The sequence below is a fragment of the Grammomys surdaster genome, unplaced genomic scaffold (assembly GCF_004785775.1).
Source record: "Grammomys surdaster isolate TR1022 unplaced genomic scaffold, NIH_TR_1.0 125996, whole genome shotgun sequence".
Taxonomy (NCBI): Eukaryota; Metazoa; Chordata; class Mammalia; order Rodentia; family Muridae; genus Grammomys; species Grammomys surdaster.
In genome coordinates this window covers 2,190,502-2,209,961 of record NW_021620812.1, presented here as the reverse complement: position 1 = coordinate 2,209,961, position 19,460 = coordinate 2,190,502, and the positions used below count along the sequence as shown (strand labels likewise).

The 19,460-nt window shown below is 37.2% G+C and overlaps 1 protein-coding gene across 2 annotated transcripts; it reads left to right on the top strand.

The window, feature by feature from the left end:
• Positions 1-220: 220 nt before the first annotated feature.
• Nexn (nexilin F-actin binding protein) lies at positions 221-19,278 on the top strand. Of its 2 annotated transcripts, XM_028754311.1 has the most exons (12): positions 221-408; positions 2,447-2,522; positions 2,623-2,771; positions 5,946-5,987; positions 7,307-7,489; positions 7,567-7,737; positions 9,594-9,782; positions 12,145-12,342; positions 13,310-13,531; positions 17,649-17,834; positions 18,246-18,603; positions 18,688-19,278. In XM_028754311.1, exons 1-12 carry the CDS (start codon positions 382-384, stop codon positions 18,699-18,701), a joined length of 1,815 nt encoding a protein of 604 aa, XP_028610144.1. In that variant the 5' UTR covers positions 221-381; the 3' UTR covers positions 18,702-19,278. The 2 variants fall into 2 exon arrangements, with proteins under 2 accessions (XP_028610144.1, XP_028610145.1); XM_028754312.1 differs by lacking the exon at positions 5,946-5,987.
• The last annotated feature ends 182 nt before the right edge of the window (positions 19,279-19,460 follow it).

Sequence of the window (19,460 nt, the reverse complement as noted above, 5' to 3'; positions counted from 1 at the left end):
ATATATTTCTATATAAACATATTAAAATTTAAAATATAAATTATGTATTTCTATATCAGTATACAAATTGTATATTTAAAAGGTTATATTAATAAAATATATCAAAGGGATGGTCATTACAATTCATATACAATATGGGCATTTGTTTGTTTGAGGCAGGTTTCACTCGGTTGCTCTGGCTGGCCTGGAGTTTTCCACATAGACCAGCTTGGCATTAAATTCAAAGGGATCTACCTGTCTCTGCCTCGAAAGTGCTAGGATCAAAGGGGTGTGGTCACCACACCTAGCAATATCATCATCATCATCATCATTACGTTATTATCATCATCTCTGCAGGTACAAAAACATACAAGGCTTCAGCCCAAACCACACATAGCAAATATGAATGATGTTTCACAAAAGGCAGAGGTAAGTAAATCTCAAAATCTGTGTATGTGTGTGTGGGTGGGTGGTAGGTGGGGTGGAGAGAGGCAGGAAGAGACTTGGAAAGGGAAGGAGAAAGAGAGAAAGAGAGGACGAGCTGAGCAATAATACACGGTTGACTGAAGGAGTGAGTGTGGGAAAGGTCCCAGTGTTTGTAATTGCTAATATCAGGATGGACAAGGAGGGAAGGCTCAGTTTGTGCACTGTTGTGGGCCACTACTTTATCTGGGTTCTGGGAAACAAGGATACTGAATCTCTGCAAGGCAGTGGACTTTAAGTACAGTGGTCTTAGAAATGATTCCTTCGGTGTTGCTTTAATGAGGCTTGGCCCTCTGGAGGTGATAAATCAGCTTTAGTAGGAGGGCTCTCAGCATCTTCTAAAAACTGCAGTAACAGTCTTCTTAAAATTTCCCCTTTCAGTTTCTTGGCTGTAGTTACTGAGAAGTGAGAGATCCCAGATGCTGACACTCAAAAGTGACAAAGAAACCATGAGGGTCAGATCTGCCACATGATGTGTGGCAGATCATTAGGAGAAAGTTTGGCATTCTGACACTCAATTTTATTTACAGAAACTTCTTTCAGAAACAAACTTCTTTTAAAAAGTGAGAAGACTTTGCATTCTTAGTTTTAGAACAGGGAAACCATTCCCCTAGTCTCCTATCAGACTTTCTTTCTTTAGGGTTTTCCTTTAGAGTCTACTCTATGCAGTTGGTGTCGCCACCCTGCACATTTGAATGGGGTTTTTGGAAGTTACACATGGGCGGTGCAACAGGAGACACGAATCACCTCTTGTGGAGTGAAACTGGCCTTCAGCTTTGCCTATACTGTATGACAGCAACAGTGCTATCTGTAATATGTACTTCACCTCAGCTTTGCCTAGACTGTGTAAGATGACAGCAACAGTGCTAGCTGTGATATGTACTTTACCCCAAAAGCCTAATCTTATGCTTTGTTTCTAAATCTCTACTGAGATTGACCTTTTTAATTTTAAGGGAGTGGTGTTAATTTGAATCTTTAATAATAGGATGGGAAAATAAAATAGACTCTTTAATTAGAGTTCGCTATTTGAGTTTTATATTTTGCTGGCCTTCAGCCTCAGTAAAAGGCTACTACTAATTGGGGTTTCATTTCTGAAAAAATTTTGATTTTATAAAATTTCTGCTCTCATATTTTCTGCAAGTTCAACTTAACAAAGTTTTAGAGAACACCTAATCAGGCTGTGATGATCCAAATAAAGGTTTGAAACTCATTTCTATCTGTTTTGATAAATATTGTAATATATCTTGTTCTTATCTTTGCCTACTTTCTTCTTTCTAAACTTTCTTGTCTTTATTTTCTTCTAACAAAGATTCTACTTTCTTCATCTAAACCTGTCCCCAAATCCTATGTGCCAAAACTTGGCAAGGGAGATGTAAAGGATAAATTTGAAGCCATGCAGAGGGCCAGGGAAGAAAGAAATCAAAGGCGGTCTAGAGACGAAAAGCAAAGAAGAAAAGAACAATATATTAGAGAGAGAGAATGGAACAGGAGAAAGCAGGAGGTCATTTTATTTTATTTTATTCTTGTGAAAAATGTCATGTTCTTCATTTTAATGTATTAACCCCACTAACATTTCATAGACTACGGTTAACACTGTTCCTGTGTCTGTGAGCTGACTTCTGTGTGCTCATCTATCCCTGTCTGCAGTCTCCCACTGCCTACAGTGCCTGCAGTCAACCATGGTCCAAAACAGCCATCCCAGAAGCAAACAGAAGCTTTAAATAAATTCCATTACAGTATATTTTTATAATTATCCTTTTATGGTTACATGTTCTTAGTCTTTTATTGTGCCTAATATTTTTTATACGAATATAACTTTCATAAAAGAAAAACAGCATGCACAGGGCTCAGAGTTATTTGCGGTTTCTGGAATCCATTGGGTATCCTAGAGGGTTCTTGTGTAGTGTGGGGCAGAGGGGCTATTCTAATATAATCTAGTCTAACTTTGAAGCATGTGTTCATATTTATTTATTCAACCACCTAGATTAAAGAAATGCTTGCTTCTGATGATGAGGAAGAGAGCTGTAAAGTAGGAAAGGCTTATGTCCCAAAGCTAACAGGTAAGAGCCTTGAGGGCTAAATATAAACGGGATTGCAAAAGAAAGAAACATGGCAAGATATCCAAGGGTTTTTTGTTTTGTTTTTGTGTGTGTTTTTTAGGGACAGTTAAAGGTAAATTCAATGAAATGGAGAAACACAGACAGGAAGAACAAAGGAAGAGAACAGAAGAAGAAAGAAAACGCAGAATTGAGCAGGATCTGTTAGAAAAGAGGAAGATCCAGCGTGAACTAGCGAAGAGAGCTGAGCAGGTGGGTGCTAAGTGCCACACTGGGGTGATTCTGTAACGGAGCAGAGGAGAGCTAGCGAGCCAGGGTGCTGCTGAATTAACATGCTTAATCCAGTATAAACTTAATAATAGTGGCTAGCTTAAAAACATTATCGTAAAGGAAAATATGTCAGATGCCCAGTAGTGTGGGCAGAATGGGCCTGCCTTAGGAGTGATGATACAGCTTTCGTTCTATATAACCTTACTAATTATTTCTACATTCCTTAAACTGACTATACTCCCAGCTTTTCTTGGTATCTTTGAGAATTTTATAAAGATTTACAACATTTTCACACATAAACGATTCATAACCATAAAGCACAATTATGGCTTTTTAATAGGAATAGTAACGTATAAGTGCTATCCTGTGTGTATGTGCATCATGTACATGCAGTGTCCACAGAGGTCAGAAAGCACTGAATCTCTTGGACTTGGAGTTATAGAAAGTTCTGAGTCATCACATATGTGCTAGGAACCAAAGCCAAGAGCAGAGGCACAGAGGTGCGCTTCACCACTGAGCCGCCTCTCTCTACTGTACGTCCATGTGCTATGTTCCGTTTATCTTCCACTGTTTTCTAAAGAGAAAAGTTATAATGCAAATAGAGAATATCCCATTCTTGCATGCCCCCCAAAAATCCATTAACTTCAATTTTGCAAATAACCTCTGCTGGGCCACACACTACTTGATAACTGGTGAACGATGATGTAAGCTGGATGAACCTTAGGAAGAACGAGAATACTTTGTTTTGTATCCCGATCTGAAGGATGCCATGTACTTTAGTGTTGCCTCTGGATTCTAGTGATTTAAGATGATCATTCATTTTGTAGTGAAGCTTTATAAGGAAGTCAAAGTATATGAGAATTATTGAATTTTTAATTATGCTATATATAATTACTTCAAATATTTAGGTAGCTATATGAGTTAAGATCATAGTTATATTAAAATCACAAAGTAAACAATACTAAAGTATATAAAATGTGGTGTCTAACACAGAGTACTGTATATATATGAAAAATATCTTTCAGTCTTCTATACTTTCAAAGTACTCATATTTTCTAGACTTACTGACCCATTTGAAACCCAAGAATGGAATTTTAGACAGTGGTTTCTCAAAAACAAAAGAAAGCAAAACAAAGCAAAAACCTGTCAGTGAGCCTGACTATAATAAAGACTGGATGCTCAAAGGTAAATTAAAAAAAGATGATCATGAAAAAAAGTCAGCGTCTTTACAGCAAACATTTGCTGTATGTAGGGTGCCATAGAACCCTGGCTAATGATGTTTTAGCCCTACTACATTAGGGATACCACAGCAATGTAATAATAGTAACTTCTTATAAATATGGAAAGTCTAATTCTAAAATATAAGTACATTTCCACTCAAATTTAACATGACTTAATGCAGGGTAGTGTAATGTTCATTTACAGTTTATAAGTACAAACCAGTATGCAAGAGGTATTCCTGAGCCCAGAATGGCTAAAGTGATCACCAAAATAATTGCTACTTCTAAGATTTCAGGATCTTATAAAGACTTAAAAAGGAATATACCTTGTTTATTAAATATTAGAATAAGAAAATAAAGTTCATGGGAAAACCCCGTGGGTGAATTATCTGGTTAACTCTGAAGATACCTGATGGACAAAATTAAGTCCATCCATTTAGACACAGAGATGGTATTGGTGGGAGATAGGATCTTGAGAAGAGGCAGGGAAAGAAATCTGAGGAAGAAACAAATTTGCTTTATATATAAAGTTGACAAACAGTTCTTTCATGTTAACTTGGGAAAGTCAACAACAACTGAACTCGAATGTCCTTTCTTGACTATACTGGTAGCATAGCTCCCCTGAAATAAATGAATCATTTTCCATGTTTGTTGAAAAAAAAATACACGATTGTATCTTTTGTTGCCTTGTGGTGGCTTAAAGTGAACAAAAGTGAAAGAAAGCATCAGCAACAGAAATGTAAGCAGCAAAAACAGAAGGCCATAGTGTTCTGTCCACTGACAGGGCCTGGAAAAGCTGTAGCAGATAGAACTCTTTCTCTTTCCTGAATTCCCACTGTTTGGCTTCTCAGAGTTCCTAGATCTTTTTATTGAATTAATTTGATTGTTCATTAGAAAACAGTTTATTTTGTAATTATTTTATTAGAGAGCCATTAAAATTTGACTTAGTATGATACAGCATTGAAAAAACCTTTGCCATTTATATACCAAGTCAGTATAATGAGTAATTTTGTAATAAAACATTATTCTGAAAAATTAAATTGTATGGTATAAAAATTATTCTGATAAAAGTATTCATTATTAAAATACAAGGTATTTTAAATTTTCTGTTCTATTTTTGAGACATGGTGTCACTGTATAGTCCTGGCTGGCCTGGAACTTGACACATAGGTGAGCTGACTTCAGAGTCATGGAAGTCAACCTGACTAACTTTAACTTCATGATAGTTCTTACTTGTCTGTTGCTTATGTTTCCTTTTCCTGAGATCTCAGACACTGCACTGTTAGAATCACCTATTTTCTCTCAGCAGTTTGCTCAAGTATCAGCCTGCTCATCAAGCTAACCCAATGTTTCTCCAACTTGAAAGAAATGTGCTTTAAATGACGGCCTTTTCCTAATTCAGTATGAGGAAGATATAAGTACCACAACTATCCTCCATTGTAAAGTCTACCTGATATTTCTACCATACTTTATTATTGTATCAGTTATATTGTATCAGTTATATTCTTGCCAGATATCTTTGATAAGAAATAGGGTCATAGGCTGGGCATGGTTGGATATGCCTTTAATCAAGAGATAGAGGCAGGCAGATCTCTGTAAGTTTGAGGCCAGCTTGGTCTACAAGGAGAGTTCCAGGACAGCCAAGGTTACACTGAAAAACCTTGTTTCAATAAAAGATTAAAAAAAAGACATAGAGTCACCACCATCTGATTGCTTGTGAGGAATCTTCCTTCTACTATCTCAGGGGCAAGAGGACGGAGGGGCGTTTTTGTATCTCACTTTAAATTGCTGCTAAGTTAAAACTCATTCCTTGTAAGCTCACAGTCAAGATGAAATTTTACCAGAAGCCATGGATAAATTACTTTTCAGTTGTATGTTTAAAAGCACCAAGCAGAAATTCAATGTAATGTAACGATATGAAATTCTCATTCAATAGATTGAGGACATAAACAATACGGGAACCGAATCCGCAGCAGAGGTAACAGACATCTCCTTTAATGAAACATTCACTGAAAATTACCTGATTCACAAAGACATGCAGAGGCTTTTATTTCACTATTGATTATAAATATCACAATAACAAAAGTCAAGAATGTTTTGTAAAGGCAAGAGTATACTTTGACTCTTACAAATACTGTAGTGTGTTTAAAGAAAAGTATGCTTCTGCCTGCCCGGTTGGGTCATGAAGACAGCGTCCATGAATCTTTTAGGGACACATGTTTTCTGAACTAACATCTAAAGCTGTTGAAGGCCGACATTTTAAAAGGCAGTTTACTTTCCATCATTTGTCCTCTTTCCTCACAGTCCCTAAGAGCTCACATTCTGGTTTTCACATACTAGTATAGAGAGGAGTGTGTATTACCACGAAGAAAATGTCCAATAACCATAAAAACAGAGTCCAGATAACTAGCCAAGTTAAAAATCCAGCCAACCAATTTGATGGTGTGCCTAAAATTATGGTATAAAAATTGGAAAAATTTTAATTTAGTGGCATGTATTATATTTTATGATCTATTTTTGAAAAAATTAGAGATAATGATAAATTTGTAGTAAAACCAATTTAAATCAATTTTGAGAATGCATTTTAGCCATGTGTAGTGCAGGTTTTAATTCTAGCATTCAGGAGGCAGAAGCAGGTGGATCTATGTGAGTTTAAGGCCAGCCTGGTCTACATAGCAAGTTCCAGGATAGTCAGAAGTACATAAAGAGGCCCTGTCTCAACAAAGAAACCCAAGAATTTGTTTTAAACTTTAATAGGATAAATGCTTTATTTATTTGTTTACAGCTTTATTTATATTGTGAATGTTAGTACATCACTTGGGTGAATATTCAATGGCCTTTTTCATTAAGTAATACTTTATTAAGTATTGAAAAACTTGGATGGAGAAGCAGATTATGGAGAAAACTTTGTTGTATGTTTAAGCTGAAACTATCCACCATCAAATTGGTTTGAAGTATGCTCACATGCACATTACCTTTTGTGAAATTAATGTAGACTGTCTAAAGTCAGGCAATGTTACTACAGTCTTGTCATTTAATCAGGAATATCAATTCTATCTTTCAAATCATAGAATGCTTCTTGAAACTGCTATCAATGGATCTCAATAAAACTGATTAATGCACAGTGAGTTTAGAGAAAAATGTACTTAACAGTAACTAGTTTAAAAAATAAGGGTTTTTTTTTTTGGTCCTTTATAGCATTGACAGCCATGTAATTCACCACTTATGGAGGTGAAGTACCCCACCACCTACATTTTTATTAAGGATATGGGTGCTAATTATGTATCTTATACATAGGAAGGAGATGACTCACTACTTATAACAGTGGTACCTGCCAAATCATACAAAACATCTGGAAAAATAAAGGATCCTGAGGACCTGGACAGAGAACAAGGAAATGAAAGGATTCATCATGAAGATGAGAGGAGATACGAAGAGTGCCAAGGTCTCAAAGAAGCAAAATGTCTTTCATTAGTCATGGTAAGTGTTTTACAAGAACAAACCAAAAGTTTAGTTTAACAACAACTGCCCCTTGAGTAACAACTTTGTTTTCATAGGATGATGAGACAGAGGCCAAAAAAGAATCACATTTTCCTGGAAAACTGAAATCAACTTTTGAAGAACTGGAACGACAAAGACAAGAAAATCGCAAGAAGCAAGCGGAAGAGGAAGCGAGACGACGCTTAGAAGAAGAGAGACGTGCCTTCGAGGAGGCGAGGAGGAACATGGCAAGTGTCTATGTGCTAACCTTGCCTTTCATCAAAGACAGCCAGCTCAGCATGACGTTTCCAGCAAATCCAAGGAGGTCTCTCTAAATGGGGAGACCTCATTGCATTGTTTTATTTTCATAGTACTATGGATTGGACCTAGTGCATACTAAACAAGTGTTCTACCACTTGACACCATTCAAGTCCCAAAAGTCTTGTTTTGAAACTGCATATATATTTATATACAATATACATGCATACAATTCACTTGTACATTTTTTTTGAGTTTTCACTTTGGGATGTGTTGTTCAATACGCTTTGAATTTTTATTTTAATATTGTATACTATGTTGATATAAAAAATTACTCAATGCATACTTTTTCTTTGTAAGTTAAACAGTATATTTAATGATATAGTTGTAGGACATTTTCAAGTCAAATTATGAATTTCACTTGAGGAGCACAGGTCTATAATGTTAGCTACTTAGGAGGGTGAGGAAGGGAGAACACACATTCAAGGTTAGCCTGTAGTATAGAATCAGTCGGATGCCAACCTGGGCAATGCTCACATACTCAGTGATAGAGCACTTGTCTAGCATTCACAAGGCCAGAGGTTTAATCCCCACTAATTCCCACTACTATAAAAAAAAAAAAAAGAAAAGGAAGCATAGACTCCAGTCTCGTTTTGAAAATGTAAAAATGAACAACTATAATTTTCAAAGTTACTATGACCTTCTTGATCAGCTTTCATTAATAACATTATGAAGATTGCAGCTGAACATTTTGAATTTTCTAGACATTATTTAAAATGTTATTACTTTCTGGCTGGGTGTGTTGGTGCACGCATTTAATCTCAGCATCTGAGAGGTAGAGGCAGGCAGGTCCCTGAGTTCTAGGCCAGCCTGGTCTGTATAGTAAGACTCTGTCTCAAAAACAAATGTTATTCACTTTTAAATAATACCTGGACATTTTAATATAACTGGCAAGCAACCCAGTAATGTTGCTAGTTACTGTGTTAATAATGTTTCATTGTGTTAATAATAGGTTTCAATTCATATTTAGGTGAGAAAATTGTGAAATGAATTTTATATAAATACCAGATGGCAGTCTTTTATCTGATTGATATAAGGAAAATCACTCTAGTTGATAATGAGGAAACTTTTTTTTGTTGTTTTTTAAATTTGAGTCAGGGTATTGCTGACTCAAAAATAGATTTGGCTGTCCTGGAACTTACTATGTAAACTAGGCTGGCCTTGAATTACAGAGTTCTTCCCTCTGCAGGTGCCGGGATTAAAAGTGTACACTACCACACCTGGTAGGAAAATGCTTACAAATCACCAGACTGTGTGTGTGTGTGTGTGTGTGTGTGTGTGTGTGTGTGTGTCTGCCCGTGCGCAATGTGTGTGTGTGTACACCTGAGCTCTAAGTACAAACCATTTAGTTTATGAGAATTAACAGTCAGCATAAGCCATTTAAATTTGGAATCTCGTTTAAAAGCTTTATTGAGAAATTTTACTTAATCTTGAGTACATTTTAAAATTTGTAACTTCTCTACATATGGTCATTTTATCATATAGGACATTAAAAAGGGAGAGGATTTGGCCAGGCATGGGAGGCAGAGTCAGTCAGGTTTCTGTGAGTTCAAGGCCAGCCAGGTCTCTACTGTGAGTTCCAGATATTATTATCTTTGGTTTTTAGAGAGACTCAGCCTCAAAAAAAACCAAAGACAATAATAAAAAGAAAAAAAGAATTGGAATAAGTATTCTGGGAGCTTTGAAATAATACTCTGTCCAGTTGCTAACCACATACCTTTCCACTGGTAATCTATTCCTGTGCCAAAGAATCTCAATTTTTAGTAATGAATAGTTTCTTTATTAGGTAAATGAGGAGGATGAAAACCAAGATACAGATATAGTTTTTAAAGAGTATCGCCCAGGAAAACTCAAACTCAGTTTTGAAGAAATAGAAAAGCAAAGGAGAGAAGATGAAAAGCGAAAAGCAGAGGAGGAGGCCCGAAGGAGAATAGAGGAAGAGAAGGCGGCATTTGCTGAAGCAAGGAGAAGCATGGTAAGACAAAAGCTGACTGAACAGGAGTCTGGGATTCAGCATGTGTGTATAGTATGTGTACTTGCCCAAGCTATGAGATGCCAGACAACCTTGGATGCCGTCCTCAGGAATGCTGTCCTCTTTTCTCACAGGACTGGCTAGCAGTCTGAGGTGATGAGATTACAGGTGTGCACCTAGTTTTACTTGGGCCCTGGGGACTGAACTCAGGTCCCTATGCTTCCAAGACAAGGACTTTCCTTAATAAGCTATCAAGCCTAGCCCAAAGATTCAGTTTTCAGAGCATGTAAATGAAATGACTAGACTGAGGAGGAACAGCCAGCCTCTATCATCTCTGAAATCTGTAGCAAGAATATGAATGTCAAATACCAGGTCCTTGTCAGCACTTGCTTCAGTTGGTGTTGAAAGAGATCCGATTACCAATGCCATGCCTGGCATAAAAGGTTGGAAACTATCATCCTTCTCTGGAAAGATAAATGTTTTTAGACCAGATCTGAGTGTCAAGAAAAACAGGGAATTTCCCCTTATCATTCCCTCCTTTCCATTCCTTCTCATTCCCTTCTCTTCTCTGCTGACCTTCTCTCCTTCATTCTTGCCATTTTAATCCCTCTCAATATGTATTAGGTGATCACATCATAATTATCTAACTTCAAAATGCCCAGCATTCTTTCTTGCATATTGATACCTAATTTGTCAAAAAGTTAACTTTCCACACCATGTTTGTAAAATAGTTATCTCAACAATCAATTTTAAGTAATTTAATATATGCAAACTGTACCCCTTTTTTGCATCTTAATTGACTTCTGGTAAAACAGCCTAGTATTTGTTCACGTCTGTCTTGGGTATTCTGCCGAATACTTGGTTTAATCACTTGTCCATACATTCAGATCAGAAACTCAGAAGCCTGAAACCTTTCATTCACGCCCACCTGGCTATGAGTTCCCATTGACCCCCTGACTTAACCTCTCATCTTCACTACTGTAATCCGTATTACTGTTGCTATTCCTTGCCTGGGACCAAGTCCTAACCTGCTTGCTTTCTTGTCTGTGAGCCCAGGAGAGATCCTCTCACTCCTGTCCATGTCTGCAAGCCACAGTTCAGATCTGAACAAAAGAGTTTAATTCCAGGACACAGAAAAACAGAATTAAATTGTTTTTCACGGTAAAATGTATCAGATATCAACAGCTTACACGCACAGGGTCTAGTTGCAATTTTGAGATTACTCGTATTCAGGTGGTGATTGTATCATAAAACTGCTACTGGAGACTGGGAAGATGGCTCAGCTAGGTAAGATTCCACTAAGTGTGATGACCTAAGTTCATTTCTGGAAACCAACATGGTAGGAAGAAAGAACTGACTCCTGAAAACTTTCTTCTGACACCTACATGCCCCACCCCCCCCAATAAGTAAGACAAATAAACATTTTTTTTTAAGTTAAAACCCTAGAGTTGGGAGCCTACCTCAATATTAGACAATGTACTTAGTATTTCTAAGCTCCATTTAATCCTGTGAGAACCATAATAAAACTGTCACAGGGAGGCTCAAGAGAGGTAAACAGCTTGCCCAAGATCACAATCAAATTAATTACTCATATAAATTTACAAAATTACAAAAAGCAGTCTGTTATTCATATTTCTAGCTTCTTGTAGCATATAAAGTAATAGATTTCACTATGACATGTTCCCACATGTATAACATTATTTATAATCTCATTGGAAATATTCTGAAGCTTGACTTCTGGCTTTGCTACCTTGTCCAAAAAGTTACTTTTCTGTCAGTTCCTCAGGTTCCTCATGTGTAAACCAAGGATATTAATCCCAAGCTATTTATAAGGTTACTGGGTTAGTTAAATATATGTATTTATAATTGAACTGGCAGTTTTAAGAATATATGAACTATTATGTCTTTAAAATTTATCTTGGCAGCAAAACTGCACAATAAAATTATGGCAGTAGGTACCTTTTATTCTGATAAAAGCTTATGATGACACAGATGTAACTCATTAAGTCTATGATTTAACTGAAATGTTTTAGTGACCAGAATTGGAGATTCACATCAATCCAATAAAATATTTTAATAATTAAAGAACATCAATTTCTAATTCAAATGATTCATTGTAAAAAAAAAATGGAGCATGTTTTGTTCATTTCAGTGGAGAAATGAGTGATGTACAGGGTTACTATCCTTCGTAACAGATACTTCAGTCTTAGATTTTTGATAATGCCCCCTTCTACATTGGTTCCTGAAAGTTTATGATTTCTGAATTTTTAGATTAAAATGAAACATTTTTATTCAATAAATCTGTTTCTATAAGAAACACCTTTTTAGTATGCACAATTCTGAAAAAAGTATTTATTTTAAATAGGTATTAGATGATGATTCCCCAGAGATTTATAAAACAGTCTCTCAAGAATCTCTAACACCTGGAAAACTGGAAATTAATTTTGAACAATTATTAAGGCAAAAAATGGAAGAAGAAAGACGACGAACAGAGGAAGAACGCAGGCACAAACTAGAAATGGAGAAACAGGAATTTGAACAACTGAGACAAGAAATGGGAAAGGTAAAGTGTAAGAGTATTCACTTAATGATCTGAGTATTTTCCTTATATTGCTTTATTGTGACCTTTATGTATCATTAATCACATATGGATATTTGACATGTTTTTATGACACATATATAGGCTACCATGTCTGACCTGGTAGAGTGTAGCAAGGAATGTGGCCTGACAGGATACTGAAAACCCATTTAAAACACTGAGATCCCTTTTGTGATAACTAAATCGTGTATATTTATTTGCTATAACTAAATCATGCGTCTCCTGTGTGAGCTTTGTAGGTAACAGTGTCCTAACACAATGTAAAAGGATAGTGGAGCTGCTCTTCCAAAGAACTGAGATTTAGTTCCCGGCACCCATGGTTCACTGCTATCCTGTTCTAGAGGCTCTGATGTCCTATTCTAACCTGCACAGGGCATGCATGGAACATACATGTACCATGCAGCCAAAGCATTTATATGTGTAAAAATATAAAATAAAAAATTAAGTAATCAATATTGTATCTATTTGTGGGTCCAAAGCACAATAGTATTGATACTAGCAATTAAATATGCCAAAAAGTTGTACAAGGCTTTATGTGAAAGGTTGAAAGTTCTTAATAAGGAAAACTTTTTAAAATGTAAGCCTTCTTTTGTGTGTATGGGTGTTCTGCCTGCGTATGTATATGTCTGGCACCATGAGCCAGCAGTGGAGGCCAACAGAGAATGTCAGATCCTCTGGAAGTGGAGTTAAAGTTTTGTGAGCCTTGATGTGAATGTTGGACACTGAACTCAAATTCTCTGAAAGGTTAGCCAGTGCTCTTAACTACTAAGCCATCTTTCCAGCCCCAGAAATAAAAGTGATATACATATGATTTCAGTTGTCCTGTGAGTTCCAGGCATCTGCTTTGTTGTACCTCCTCACACAGAAATAAGAGGGAGCATTCACTGTAATTTGCTGATATTCAGCATACACAAATCTTACTCTTTTGAAGGAAGAAGAAGAAAATGAAAACTTTGGGTTGAGCAGAGAATATGAAGAATTAATTAAATTAAAAAGGAGTGGCTCAATTCAAGCTAAAAATCTAAAAAGCAAGTTTGAAAAAATTGGACAGTTGTCGGAAAAAGAAGTACAGAAAAAGATAGAAGAAGAGCGAGCAAAAAGGAGAGCAATTGACCTGGAAATTAAAGAGCGAGAAGCAGAAAACTTCCATGAGGTAGGTATATTACTGTTGTGTTTGTTTACAACCTTGATCTTAAAATAAGTTCTAGTATTTACAGTTCATTATGGTATATATGTAATAATCTGGAAACTAAATAGCAAAAATCCATTAAGCTCATATAGCATTTAAGAATCCAAAAGGATGCCAGGCAGTAGTGGCACACGCCTTTAATCCCAGCACTTGGGAGGCAGAGGCAGGCGGAGATCTGGGTTCGAGGCCAGCCTGGTCTACAGACTGAGTTCCAGGACAGCCAGGGCTACACAGAGAAGCCCTGTCTTGAAAAAACAAAAACAAAACAAAAAAGAATCTAAAAGGATGGGGATGGGGCAATGGATAGGGTACAGAATGGAGAAAAAAAATGGAATGGCAACAAATAAAATGTAGAAGTAAGTAAATCAGGGTGACAGTTGTTCTAGGAACACAAGTGAGCTAGGGCTATGACTGAATCAACCAATTATGCTGTATGTTCCCTATTGCCATGAAGTCTTATTGTACATAGTGTACCTGAAGGTTTATAGGACTAAGGCATTTCAGCATGAATAGGCATAGCTCTGTATCACTGCCATAACCTCCTCTTAATGCTATCAGGCTGCCTTTTGGAGAAAATCCTTCCACGGTGCCTTGTGATCCAAGTCATAAATGGTCCAACCTTACTTAGCAGCATTCTAGACCTTTGATGTTTTGCTCCCTACCCAGTGTGTCTCTACACCATTCCAGACTCTGAGCTGTAACCAGGCCTTTGCTTCTGAAATGCTTTCTGCAGGGAAGGTTTTACCTCTTACTGTCCTGTGGAAAATATTCACCTTTTAGGGTCCAAGGTTACCTTATCATCTGTAAAGCATCCTCACATTAAACAAATTTGTAGTCAGAGGAACATTTCAGACTAAGGGACAATGGGAGTTGACAAAAATTGTACTATTTTGAGAGGTTAGAAAATATATTCCCGCTGGGCGGTGGTGGTGCACGCCTTTAATTCCAGCACTTGGGAGGCAGAGGCAGGCGGATTTCTGAGTTTGAGGCCAGCCTGGTCTACAGACTGAGTTCCAGGACAGCCAGGGCTACACAGAGAAATCCTGTGCCAAGGGCAAAGTAACAGATTAACCCTGAAATATTCTCTTCCCACCTCCTGAGCACTGAGATTATAGGCACATACCACTATGCTTGGGAATACTTTTGTTTTTCGTTTTTTTGAGATTTTTTTCCTGCCTGCACCCTGGCTGTTCTGGAAATCAATCTGTAGAGTAGGCTGGCCTCAAACTCAGAGATCCACCTACCTCTGCATCCTGAGGTCTGGGACTAAAGGTATGTACCTCCAACCCTGTGTAAGACCTAATTTAACAAACTGAGTAAAAATTTTCGTCTAGATGGTTGCTGAGGACTTTACTATTGTACCATCATTAGGGCAACCAGCTGATGCTACCTATCGAGTCTGGTAAAATACTGTAAACTGTTGGGCAAGGCAAACGAAGTCTGACACTAGTTCTGAGCTTAGTGAGATTAAAACTTAGATTAAAACTTAGTGAGATTAAAGCTTAGTGAGTTGTAAAAGTGATGAGTATCAGCTGGAAGTAGTAAAATAATAGTCTAGTATGACTGAAGTTTTTACTGGTTATGATGGACAAAGTTAAAATCGAATCTTTAAACATCATAGAAAGTAAAGTTCAAGCCAGGTATGATGATTTATTTCTGTAATCTCAGCACTTGGGAAAGACAGGATAAGTTCAAGGACAGTCTGAGCTCTAGGAGATCCTGTCTTAAAACTCCAACCTATCAAGCACACAGTTCAACCAATACAAAGTTGCTTTTTTGTTTTTCGAGACAGGGTTTCTCTGTGTAGCCCTGGCTGTCCTGGAACTCAGTCTGTAGACCAGGCTGTCCTGGAACTCAGAAATCCACCTGCCTCTGTCTCCCAAGTGCTGGAATTAAAGGCGTGCGACAACACTGCCTGGCTCATTGTAAAATTTCTAATAAAACTGGTATGTTTGATGTGTTACTTCCAGCTTACTTGTGAGATTAGGATGTCACTGCATAAATCGCATCTATCCACCATGGATTAATTTGTCATTAAGAGCTTTAAAAAACTGTAGGTAAACTGTTGACAACTTCCGAGGATGGACTTTAGTCCAACCCTTAGAATCTCCTCCTTCTCCCCTTTGAGAAATACCAATGTTCATAGGGAAGTGATGGTGCACTCCTTTATCCAAGTATTTGGGAGTCAGATTTATGATTTTAATGCAAGCCTGGTATGAATGAGTTCCAGGACAGGGTAACATAGTGAGCACTTTTATCACCTATTTGGTTAACCATTAACAGGCACATAGTGCTTGAGTTTAAATTCAAAGTCTTCTGTATCCCCCCAGACAGGCATCAACCACCTTCCCATGAAGCATGATGCTAAGAATCACATTTGAGGACTAATGCATCCTATACACTCACTCTACCAATGAAGCTTCACTCTCAACCTAATTTGATTTTCTAATGATCTACTGTGTCTCAGGAGTCACTGTGTTGCCCTAATATCCTAGGGTACCAATATTATCAATGCTCTATGGCACTCATTCCATTTGTAACTTTTACTTCCCCATAGCATCAGCTCAGTTTTCTAAAGGTTCTAGAAAAGAAGTTAATGTTTTAACAGTTGACATTCCTTTCAGCTAGGTTTTGCTTACTCAAACCTCTTTTTGAGACTGTGGCTTTGAGAGGAAGCTATGCAAAGTAATGAATTTGCACAAAGTTGATGCTAAATTCGAGAAGGGAGATTTTATCTTATTAGGATTCAGTTATAACATTAGTTAATGTACTGGCCTAACTATCCTCTCACATATTTGGGAAGATTTATGGTAATGAAAGCAAACCATTATTAAGCCACTCAAGGCACAGGCTGGACTTGACTGCTACTCTCACTTCCATTTCTGTGGTGCTGGGATCACACTAAGGGCAGTACATTCTAACAGATGAGCTACATCTCCTTTGAGTTTTCTCAAACAAACCACAGCATCATAGGCAACTAGTCATCACTTGACAGTAAACAAGCAGCACAAAAGTACTGCACCCATCATGTAGGAATGTAACTATTACCTCATGCTCTAGGTTTTAGGATAATATAACTGTCATCTGGGAAACTAAGAAACCACCAAACTGATAAAAGCATGTATGTATCCATGAGTCAAGATTTTCTCATAAAGGTTCTCAATCTACAGTTTATTTTCCAATTGGGGTGCTTTACACAGACACCCCTCATGATCCCCACAGTACCATAAAATTTTCTAGAGACCAAGAGTTTACGGCTGTGAATACATGTTAGTTGGCAGTACACGCCTAGCATTGCCGACGCCCTGGCTTCAACCTTTGACATGACACATATTGAACTTGTTTTCTTGACTGAGGTTCTCTGCCAGATCCACAAAGCAGCTCACAGCCATCTGTAATGCTAGTTCGAGATTTAGTTCTGGTTTCCACGGACACTGGATACTCAGATTTTAACTTAAAAAAAAATTGTTGACTTTCCTGCGTTTTGTTAGATTTATTAGAAAAGCCAGTGCTCTTGTAACCACTGAATCATCTTTCTAGTCCGTTTTGTTAATTTTGAAACCAATTTAACCTGTCTGTCCATACCACTGTATCAAAGATTAGTAATTTATCATTCAATTGGCCTTTTCCTAGCTACCTTTTGATAGGTGATCCTGCCTTTTTATTTTCTTGGCTTCCAAAACTCACTCTTAAATAGATGACTTACCTTCATCACAAGTTTCCTATATTCTAGATGTCTAAAATTTCCAGAAGCAACAAGGATAACTCACTCCTTATGTAGAGAGGGAAGAGTTTATTTTAAAGCTTTCACTATGTACAATAGTCTGTGAAGGTTATATATGTGCATAAGAGGCTTAACATTAGCACTATTAAATGAGTCCAATGAGATGCTGGCCTTTAATGTTTTAGGTATGACTAAAATATTATAAATTGTTTAAAAATAATTAACTCATTTCACTAATAACCTGAAGATACAGTATCACACAAAGCAAACAAAGCATGTTCAATGTGTGTCTATAAATTACTGAGTCATGAACGTATCAAGTTCTTGCCACACAACTTTCATCCATTCTTTTTAAAGGATGATGATGTTGATGTGAAGCCTGCAAAAAAGAGTGAATCTCCCTTTACTCATAAAGTGAACATGAAAGCCAGATTTGAACAAATGGCGAAGGCAAGAGAAGAAGAAGAACAAAGGAGAATTGAAGAACAAAAGTTACTACGAATGCAGTTTGAACAGAAAGAAATCGATGCAGCACTACAGAAGGTATGTATAAACGGAGATGGTATTCTAAACATGCCTGCAAGCAATTAAGAAACATTATAGCTGCTGGGCAGTGGTGGTGCACGCCTTTAATCCCAGCACTTGGGAGGCAGAGGCAGGGGGATTTGAGTTTGAGGCCAGCCTGGTCTACAGAGTGAGTTCCAGGACAGCCAGGGATATACAGAGAAACCCTGACTCGAAAAAACCAAAAAGAAACATCATAGCCTAGCTAGCTTTCAAGCCACTGGAATGGGTTAGGTAGTATAGTAACTAGCTCTTTTCTGTGTCAATCAATGAAACCCAGGGCATCATGCTTGCTAACCAATACTCAGGTATATCCCAAACTTTCTTTACCTTCAAAATTCAACTCACTAAAATAAATGCCAACTTGATAATACACTTATATTAATACAGAAAAGAGAAGAGGAGGAGGAGGAAGAAGGTAGCATTGCTAATGGCTCCACTACTGAAGACGAAGAGCAAACCCGATCAGGTGCTCCATGGTTCAAAAAGCCTTTAAGAAATACCTCGGTTGTAGACAGTGAGCCAGTCAGATTTACTGTGAAAGTCACAGGAGAACCCAAGCCAGAAATTACCTGGTGGTTTGAAGGAGAAATGCTGCAGGATGGAGAAGACTATCAGTACATCGAAAGAGGTGAAACTTACTGCCTGTATTTACCAGAAACTTTCCCAGAAGATGGAGGCGAATATATGTGTAAAGCAGTCAACAATAAAGGCTCAGCAGCGAGTACCTGTATTCTTACCATTGAAAGTAAGAACTAATTGGCTTTTGATCCTTTGTTTTATTAGGAAATAAATAGGAAAAAATATCATTCTTCTTCTTCTTCTTTTTTAGTGGATGACTACTAGGCTTCCTTCTTTACTTGGAACTCACTCTCTCACCAACTCTCTCGACACATCTCTCTGGAAGGGCCAGAAAGGAGACCAGAAGTGCCACTATACTGACTTAATCTTTCCCCAAATCTTCAAAATAAGAGTGCATCTAAAGAACACCATTTCCAATGCATATTAGGTTTATTACCATGCTGTGCAAAGTCAAAATGTAGCTGACAGAAAAGGGAAATAAATGCACCCATTCTGTCAGAACCTAAAACAAAAGCTTCATATTTACAGCAATTATTAAAGTATACAGTCTGCATGAAAAAAATTGATTTTTTAAACTAGCTACTGACAATGAAAGCGGAATGAATGATCAGTAGATTTAGAAAAAAGTGATTCATTTTGATTTAAATTTCTAGTTTTAAAAGTAAGTTTTGTAAATGTCAAGTGTGGTATTACAAGCCTTAGCCTCACACATGGGAAGTAGGTGGATCTCTGATCTAGTTAGCCTGGTCTACATAGTGAGACCATGTTACCCTGGCTCCTAACAACACAGTCTGTAAATAACAGTCTATTACGTTCTAATGTTGGGTGGTTTTATATTTAATTTTCTGGAAAACATGTTGTGAAACAATAAAGTTACCTGTGCATTAAAAGGTCCTTTTTTTTATTTTAAAAACTGTGTAATAATTTATTTGCCTTTTTAAAAGTTGAATGCATTTACCATTTAAAAAGGCAAAATCAAAACCATTACTTTTCTCACAGTAAACCTTTAATGACAGGAATAAA